The sequence below is a fragment of the Anoplophora glabripennis genome, unplaced genomic scaffold, assembly GCF_000390285.2.
Source record: "Anoplophora glabripennis isolate ALB-LARVAE unplaced genomic scaffold, Agla_2.0 scaffold1076, whole genome shotgun sequence".
Taxonomy (NCBI): domain Eukaryota; kingdom Metazoa; phylum Arthropoda; class Insecta; order Coleoptera; family Cerambycidae; genus Anoplophora; species Anoplophora glabripennis.
Window position 1 is genome coordinate 1 of NW_019417189.1, and position 9071 is coordinate 9071.

The window sequence follows — 9071 nt, forward strand, 5'->3', positions numbered from 1 at the left end:
TGCAATCACTTCACCTCACAAACAAGCACGTCCGCTCAGCTCGGCTGTTCGCACTGAACAGCCCATCACTAAAAAAAAATATATATAGCAGGCGTATTCACACGACTCGTGCCATGGCACGTGTATCATTACGTGTATAGCACTAGATAAAAGTAAAAATTTAATTTCTGGAACAAAATTAACGGTAAATAGCAACTCAGAGTTACTCGGAACTAATGTCAGTTGCTAATAGGTACTATTTTTGCCAAAATGAAAGACCCTTTGGTATCTCAAACATTTTAGTGTAAGATTCCAATTTCAAATATCACTACACTCTTTGTGATTTATGTAAAAGGAAAGAAGCTCATATTCCTTTGTTTTGATTTTCTATGATTTGAAAACTAACCTCAAAATTTTACATCCGTGGAAAAGTAAGGTTACCTTATGCCGTATTTTAGATTTTTCCTAGTTAACTCCTTAATTTTTTATTAATAGTCAATATATTAAAATTATTTTATTAGTTTTATCATTGCACACAAATATTTCGAATAAAAAAATATAGCCCAACTTTATTTCAGTTATTTTTATTTGTTTTGACAGATGGAAACAGATAATCAGAATGAAACACAAATAATTACCGAGGGTCTTGCTAAAATTCGGACTGCTGGCAATGTTTTTTACAACCCAGTTCAAGAATTTAATAGAGACTTGAGGTTGGCATTGAATATTATTTGATGGCATTGTATTACAATCTAATTTCAGCATTTCAGTTATAACAACATTCGCTAAACTTTACACTGAAGAGAAAATTAAAAAGGCAGATAAGCAACCTAATGATATTAATGTTATTACAAGTTATAAAAATGACACTGCGACGGCGGGAGTTAAATGTGAGGATGGAATTTCAATTTTAGAAGCTCTATCTGCAACAGGTTTAAGAAGCATACGATATGCTAAAGAAATACCCGGAATCAAGGAAATAATAGCTAATGATATTAGTCATAAAGCTGTAGAAGACATAAAAAGAAACATTGCAGAGAATAATGTGGCAGACATTGTAAGTCCGAGTCACAGTGATGCTACGTAAGTACATTTTAGGAAACATGCAAAGATATATTTCATTTTTATTTCAGTTTGTTAATGTATCAACATCGTAAAGGTAATCAGTTTGATGTGATAGACCTAGATCCTTACGGTTGCCCTTCCGTCTTCCTCGATTCTGCTGTACAAGCTGTCAAAGAAGGTGGTCTGTTACTTATTACTGCAACCGATATGGCTGTGCTAGCAGGAAACTCTCCAGAGACCTGCTACAGTAAATATGGAGCGGTATCGTTAAGGATAAAGAGCTGCCATGAGATGGCGCTCAGGATTTTATTACAGTGTATCGAGGCACACGCAAATCGTTACGGGCGATATATAATACCTCTAATCTCCTTATCGGCAGATTTTTATGTGAGGGTTTTCGTTAGGGTGTTTTCTGGAGCTTACAAATGCAAGTTCACAACTAGGTAAATGGGAAGGCACCCCAGTTGTCAAGTGTTTTTAAAATATTAACTTTTTCAGCAAATTGTCTCATGTATATCATTGCACTGGCTGTGATAGTTTTGCATTGCAACCTTTGGGGATTCTAAGGACAAATGACAAGAATAATAAACAAGTCAAATTTAGTTTACCGACGGGACCTTCGGTACCCCAGAAATGTGAGCACTGTGGCCATCCACATCATGTAAGTTTGTCTTTTAAAATAAATACAGCGGCGTTCGGTTACAAAATATTTAACAGTGAAGTTACGGTAAACAATGTAACATACAAATGGTAGGATCGAAGTTTTAGGGAATTTTCTTGCAATTTCAAAACAGTGCTTTTTTTAATATAGAATGTGGTGATATTAGAGGATATAAGGTTCGATAAGTAAATCTTTAATAGTAACGGAGATATGGACAAAAGAGTTTGTCACAAGCGTAATACTCTGCATACCCTTTTTTTTATTATTTTCAGATTGGTGGGCCTATCTGGTCTGCTCCATTACATTCTCCAGAATTTGTACAAGCAGTTTTGAGGGCTGCTCCAGAAAATCTTAACACTTATAAACGAATTCAAGGTGTTCTTAGTGTTATCGGCGAGGAACTCTTGGACGTTCCACTGTACTATACTTTGGAGCGTCTCAGTGGTGTTATCCACGTTGAAATGCCTCCTATATTGGCTCTAAGGTAGCATAAATTTTTTAAAACCATTGGACGAAATTAATAATGCAGTTTTGATTGCAGATCTGCAATATTAAATGCGGGCTATAAAGTGTCGTTTACGCATATGAACAAAACATCTGTAAAAACCAACGCTCCTGCTAAGGTAATTTGGGATATTATGAGGTGTTGGGAAAAGAAACATCCTATTTCTAAAAAGAGACATATAGAGAACACGCCGGTATTCAACATTTTGGCGCAGCAACCCGAAAAGGACTATTCTTTCGAGATTCATCCGAATGCCAATCCTGAATCGAGGAAAATGGGTTTTCTCAGGTTTCAAGAGAACCCGTCGCCGCATTGGGGTCCTGGATCTAGAGCAACGGCTATGTAAGTACTTAATTGTGAATTATTAAAAAAATTATATTTGCTTTTGTCGAAAATTATATTTTTTAGGGTGGGTGATCAAAAAATTTTGAAGAGTAAAAAAAATCAAGGGAAGAGAAAAAGGGAATTGTCTCAGGAAAGTATTGAATCAAAAAAAGAATAAATATATCAACTAAACTTGTTTTTATTTAGGAATATCCTAACATATTCTGTCAAAAAAAATCCACAATGTTTTAATTTGGCTTTAGTTAGATTTTAAGAAAAAATATCACAATTTTGTCTCGTCAGAGAAAAAAATTAACTTTCCCACTGAGTTTCTCTTAAACAAAATGAAAATCATAGTTTTCCACAAATAAATGGAATGGATTCTCAGCACTAGAAACATGGTTTTGTTTGCGGGTGAGATATAACATCCAAAGCACATGTCATGTCTTAAATGTCATTGATATTCAACATGCCTACTGGCAAAATCCATTATTTTTTACCTACTGCTTAGACGTACTAATTTGTAAATACTATAAAAGCATGACTTGTTTCTCACAAGGCGAAATAAACTTTTTAACCAAAGGTATTGCGAGAAAAATATATAATACTCCCAGAATATCATTAGTTAAAAAGTTTATGGTAAACAAGTAATGCTTTCCTAGTACGTACAGGTTAGTAGTTTCTTTGCCAGTAGGTACAAAGTAATGCATTGTGCTAGTAGGCATCGAGTACCAAGGACACGTTAAGTGTCACATATTTTGTAGGTTATATCTCTCCCACACTCAAACACCGTGTTGGAAGATATATACCTCCAAACAGAAAAAACAATTGTTCATCGCCTCACCTGTCTGGTGATGCTGTTAACGAAAGATCTTAGCTATTTACTCACTATTCAGTGCTGGACAGAGCATTTAGCTTGAAGAGTTTGTCATTTCATGTTTAACCGTCAAATAAGACTCAACAAATCGTAAACCTTTTTATTATCAAAATTACACCCGTGATTGCGAATAATCTCCTTAGCGGCCCAAATACCACACCTAACGCTCTCCGAAATACTTTTATTCCTGACGAACTGAGCCAGGTATCCTCCCACGAAGGCGTCGCCGGCTCCATTTGTATCGACGATTTTCTCCTCTTCCAGATGCTCAGTGTCAAATTCTTCCACTTTATTATTGCTTAAGATCACAATCGATTTGCTTCCCCTCGTCATAACTAGCGTCCGTAACGATTTATCGGGGAAATATTTATTTAAACTTACAAGCATCTCTTTGACGTCACCGGTTTGGATGTGGAGAATTTTGGCAAGTCCGACGTACTCCTAAAAGTAAAACACGTTGGAAAGGGTGGTAGAAAATTGTTTGAGTTAAATCTTACAGATTCGTTTCCAAAAACCATGTTGGAGGTCCTGAAAAGGTAAGTCATTTCCTTGGGGTATTTTTCGCAGAGGAAACTTGCTCCTAAATTTAATATTATAAAGTCGTGTTTCTTCAAGAAGTGTTCTATGAGGACTTGCATGTTTTTAAAACCTGCTCGAATAAGAAATGCCTGGAACAGATCGAATCAAAAATATCTTTTAGACATAGGAGAGGGTGTTATTTAAATCATATTTCATGGGATGGTAAAGGACTTAATTTGAAGAAATATACTCGTATTTTAGTAACGATGAATTAAAAAATGTAATATAAAAAGCCAAACACATTTGGTGGTCGATTTTTTAAAAACTTTTGGAAATGGTAGATTATGAAAAAATATTGATGTGTTACTATTACGTTTATTTTTTTGTGATACAGGCTGTTCCGAGTCCACTTATTATTTATGTTTTTTCTCAACAATTTCCAAACACCCCATGTTCCATTGTTGAAATTTTACAGAATGTTGTTCATGGTAAAAACACTTTTTAAATGTATAGGATAATTCTATAGATTCGACTGTAACTAGGGGGTGATTTTTAGGCCAGTGTTTACCTTAAACGGTATTTTCATTTGCACACCTAAGAAAATATTATACTAACAGACAAGTACAAATATTTCGCCTTTGCTACTTCGTCCCACAGACCGTCATCTACATCGTCGAACGAGAAAAGGTGCGACGCCCCTAGATGTGTTACCAACGACCTGTAGTCTTCAGTCGGAAGCACAGCACATATCCCTGTCTTATGACGCTTAATTTCAGTTAAATAGCATGTAATTTCCTCCTCGACAAACTTATCCTTAATGATTTTGCCGTATTCATCGTCACCTAGAATTCCGATGAACAGCATGGGGTAGGATTTTTTGCTAGTCCACTGGAAGACCCTCGCTGTGTTGGTAACACTACCTCCAGGCTGTATGATGGGATTATAGTTCAGGATTTCTTCGAAAATACCCTCCACTTCAGGGGTAGCTCTGACAGCGTCGTCTGGTTTTAGGTTGTATTTTTCAAGGAAGCTGTGGTCGACCTTCGCTATTATGTCAACGAGGGGGGTCCCAAAAAATATTATCATCCTGGTAAGTCTACAGAAAATAAAAATAGGAAATAATGAGTATGTTTTGGTTGAAGTCCTACAGCTTATTGTTACATCAAAAATGCTTGTTAAAATTCTAATAATTAGTAACAAAATGAAACTTAAAAAAAAGGCAATAAACAATTCTCAAAAAATATATACAAGGTGTCCTGCCACGAAGTCCATCGATGGATATCTGGGAAACCGCTCGAACGATTTTTTCCGGTTATACCGGAAGTCCAAACTAACTTTCTTATTTTAAATTGAACCCCCTATATATTATTGCATTTTCAGAAAAAGCATCTATTTTTAAGTTGAAAATTTAAAAATTAGGGGTTTCCATTTAAAAATTTCAAGTTTTCCACATTTTCTGGACTTCATATTCGATCATTTTTATTTGACCACCCTGTATAAAAACTGGAAAATTTTCATCTCAAATTTGATTCAAATTAGGTCTTCCTTTACAAAATGTCCAATTTGAACAAACAAATAAACCTATTTTTCCGGAAAAACTAAATTTTGTTGACAGTGCATCTGTCAAATTTTGCTTAAAAATCAAAATATTTCGGAAACGGTCTATCCCAAGTATGGAGTGTGTGCTATATGTTTTCAACTTAGAAATAGATTATCTTTCCCAAAATGCAATAATATACAGGGGGTTCCATTTAAAATAAGAAAGTTAGTATTGACTTCCGGTATAACCGGAAGTACGATGACCTTGAAAATATTTTAGCCCCACGGTCCGTATCACACCATCACAATTTCAAAAAAATCGTTAGAGCGGTTTCCCAGATATCCATCGATGGAGTTCGTGGTGCGACACCCTGTATGGCTTAAAAGGTATAGGTTCACAAAAAAATATTACAATCCTCCAATATACAGGGTGTTCCAAAAATAAGTGCCTAAGTACATATTAACCATACATTGTCAAAAGCATCAACTTTTGTCTAATATTTTTTTTTCCAGAAACCTCTTAGTTTTGATATATTATTCTAAAAGTTAAATTTGTGTAACCCGCCACTGGAGCACAGGTTAAAACTTTGAGTTATATAATAAACAAAAACAAGCATAAAAATGGGAATTTCCCACAATGAATCATTATAATCACACAAAATATCTTAAAAAAGTGAATTTCAAAAAAATTATTAGACAAGAATGGTGCTTGCCTTTGATGAATAAACACGTGGTTAAAATTTTAGCACTTATTTCTAGGATACCCTGTATTGTGCTGTTCAATTGTAAATACAGGAAATAAATTAACTTATTCACAAAAACGGTAGTTTTTTTGAAAAAATAAGATGCCTCAGGAGAAGCATAGAAACTTTAAGGATGCCAACCTAAGGGCTGCAAGATTTATGGAAGCCTCTAAGAAAAAAAAATCGCACGCACTTTAAAACCTAAAGACTTTTTCGTTTCATTCTAAAAAAGTCACGCAATCATGCAGCGACCTACCGATATAAAATTTCAAAACTTAAACCCTTTCTGAAACTTCCGCGGCCCCTCCTGTCCCCTTGGCTACGCCCATGGTAAATGGTATTATAGATGAAATAACTCTCAAGAGACAAAAACATTGGCGTAGAAAAATGTCCTTCGGAGATGATTAATATCCATAAAATTCAGTAGGCCTTGGATGTTTAGAAAAATCTAATTGTTTTTACATTAAAGTGTCATATTTGTATTTGATATAATAAAATGTTATTGAGAAAAATTTCTGATATTGAAAAACTGAAAAGCTAAACATCTCAATAATTTTAATTTCCACTTTTCTAATTTTGAATATTTTAGTTAGGTACACCTATCATTGCCGTAAATATGCGGGAGAGGCAAACGTTTTTGTAAAACTTAATTTTTTCGCCTAGCGACCTTTTCACAAATCCGTATACTCTGTTAAAGTAACAGATTTACGAAAAAATTACCTTGTCAAAATCTTCCAATAAGCAAAAATAGAATTTAAAAACCAAAAGTATAAGTCATGTTTGCAATTTGGTGGTGGAGAAAAATATTAAAAAAAGCAAACGCGTAGAATTTCCGTCTGTAAATCAAATTTAATAAAAAAATATAAATTTTAAAAAATATAACTTCAATTAAAAGAAATAAGCACTCAATTAATTGGTTCCTTCAGCTGTATTGTATTGCAATCCTATTTATGCATAAAATTTAAAATAAACTGAAAAAATTCGTTACCCACCTCACAAACAAGCCATAAACTGACAAAATTTATAAGGATAAAATTACTACTTATTAAACTGCCCATTTCCTTTGTTGTTCTAGATGTTTTTGACCTTGTTAACGACACCAGGGTTAAATAGACGTTAGTGGTAGATAGGGTAGAGCAAATTGAAGAAATATATGTATGCAGGTATCTTAAACATTAGGGTGGCCCAAAAAACCGAATATTTGTTTTTCGTGTCTCTTGCGAAAATATGTTAGTTTATCATGTTTTAAGAGCCCCCTCAAAAAATCAGCTCAAAAAAAATTTTTTTAGAGGTCGTTCACGACTTAAAAATTTCCAAAATCGTCAAAAATTTTATTTTTTTCTCGTTATTTTATCATTTTCTATATTGAAAAAAATCTCGATTCTGATAATTTCAAATCGATATTTTAATTTCTAAGGGTTGAAAGTCAAAATAATTATGAGGGAGAAATTAAAATATCGATATGAAATTTTCAGAATTGATATTTTTTTCAACCTAGTGATAAAATAACGAGAAAAAAAAATTAAAAAAAAATCTATTTTGACGATTTTGGAAATATTTAAAAATCTTGTGACCTCTAAAAAAATGTTTAAGCTGATTTGTTGAGGGGGCTCTTAAAACATGATAAACTAACATATTTACGAGACACGAAAAAAAAAATTGTTTTTTTTGGGCCACCCAAATAAATAAAATAGGTACCTATTATAGATGCATACATATTTAATGAAAAATTGATTTAGATCCTTGAATAAAAATCACGTGTTTCTTCCTATCCTATATTTCAATACGAAGTTAATTAAAAAAACGTCAGAACTTTTATTAAAAATAATATAAAATCACAATGCGTATCTTGAGGCATTACCTTCATTTACAATCATATAATTATATAAAACATACTTGATACACTTATACGACAATTAAAAATACGCATGCTGATAAAATACTTTACTGATATCTGTGTGTGCATAAGAATTAGCTTAAAATTAAAACGTTTTTTAGGTTGAAGTGAGTTTAATTTAACCGTAAAAGTTGGCTCGGCAGCACATGTATTTAAGCATGAAAATTATATGATTAACGAACATGTTTCGCATGTTTATAGAGCTCAAAATAAAAAGAAAGTGTAGACTTAGCGATAATTTATGACCTAAGTAATTTATTTTTATATTCGACCTATTCTTTCTATAATTTTCCAATGTATTTTAATGGAGTTTTCAGTTTATTTTAATGAATTTATTAATATTAATAATGGTAGCGCTACAAACACAAATACTTTTTCAGTGCATCTAAAATTTCACGGTAAATTGTAGACAAAATTCAAATCAATTTTCATTCGAACTATAGTGGCGGGAAATTTGGAAACGTTTTTTAACTTACGTAATTGTATACAAATTTCCCAAATTAATTGCATTACACAGATTAAAATTATTTACTAAAAAATAAAAGTAATAATAACGCTTAAACATTACTTGACTTACCTATATAGGCGCCAAACGTTCTCAAACTTTTAAGTGGGTCACTAATGATTTGGGTATTAAAAAAGTATGTATATCTAATCCAACCGTTATAGTTCAATGCTTCGCTTTAGTACGTAGGTACCGTTAGTACATGTGCTAACTACCATTAACTTCTCTGTCTACACCATTAACTCGTTTGGAATGTATTTTGTGTTGCTGTTATACTTGACTGGTGTGCAATCAGCTGATTTCAAATGAATAGCATCTGCCAGAAAAATCGATATAAAGGCAGAGAACACTATACCAACGAGAAGCGACAGAAACGGCGGCTCCTTTGATGTTTTGTGGTCACGCTAGAGTCGACCGATTTGACAGAAACACAATCGTGTAACTGGAATGCTGCATA

At 33.3% G+C, this 9071-nt stretch overlaps 2 protein-coding genes across 2 annotated transcripts; one reads left to right on the top strand and one right to left on the bottom strand.

Annotated features, from left to right (window-relative positions):
* Positions 1 to 379: 379 nt before the first annotated feature.
* LOC108915045 (probable tRNA (guanine(26)-N(2))-dimethyltransferase) lies at positions 380 to 2716 on the top strand. The gene is made up of 8 exons (XM_018720993.1): positions 380 to 410; positions 580 to 692; positions 742 to 1062; positions 1113 to 1487; positions 1543 to 1705; positions 1978 to 2189; positions 2247 to 2552; positions 2619 to 2716. The coding sequence occupies exons 2-8, from the start codon at positions 580 to 582 to the stop codon at positions 2710 to 2712; spliced, it is 1584 nt and encodes a 527-aa protein (XP_018576509.1). The 5' UTR covers positions 380 to 410; the 3' UTR covers positions 2713 to 2716.
* A 764-nt stretch (positions 2717 to 3480) lies between these two features.
* Positions 3481 to 8958, bottom strand: LOC108915042 (adenosine kinase-like). Its single transcript, XM_018720990.2, has 4 exons — positions 8687 to 8958; positions 4546 to 5026; positions 3909 to 4079; positions 3481 to 3852 (listed from the first exon to the last, which is right to left on the bottom strand). The coding sequence occupies exons 2-4, from the start codon at positions 5014 to 5016 to the stop codon at positions 3481 to 3483; spliced, it is 1014 nt and encodes a 337-aa protein (XP_018576506.1). The 5' UTR covers positions 5017 to 5026; positions 8687 to 8958.
* Between the last annotated feature and the right edge of the window lie 113 nt (positions 8959 to 9071).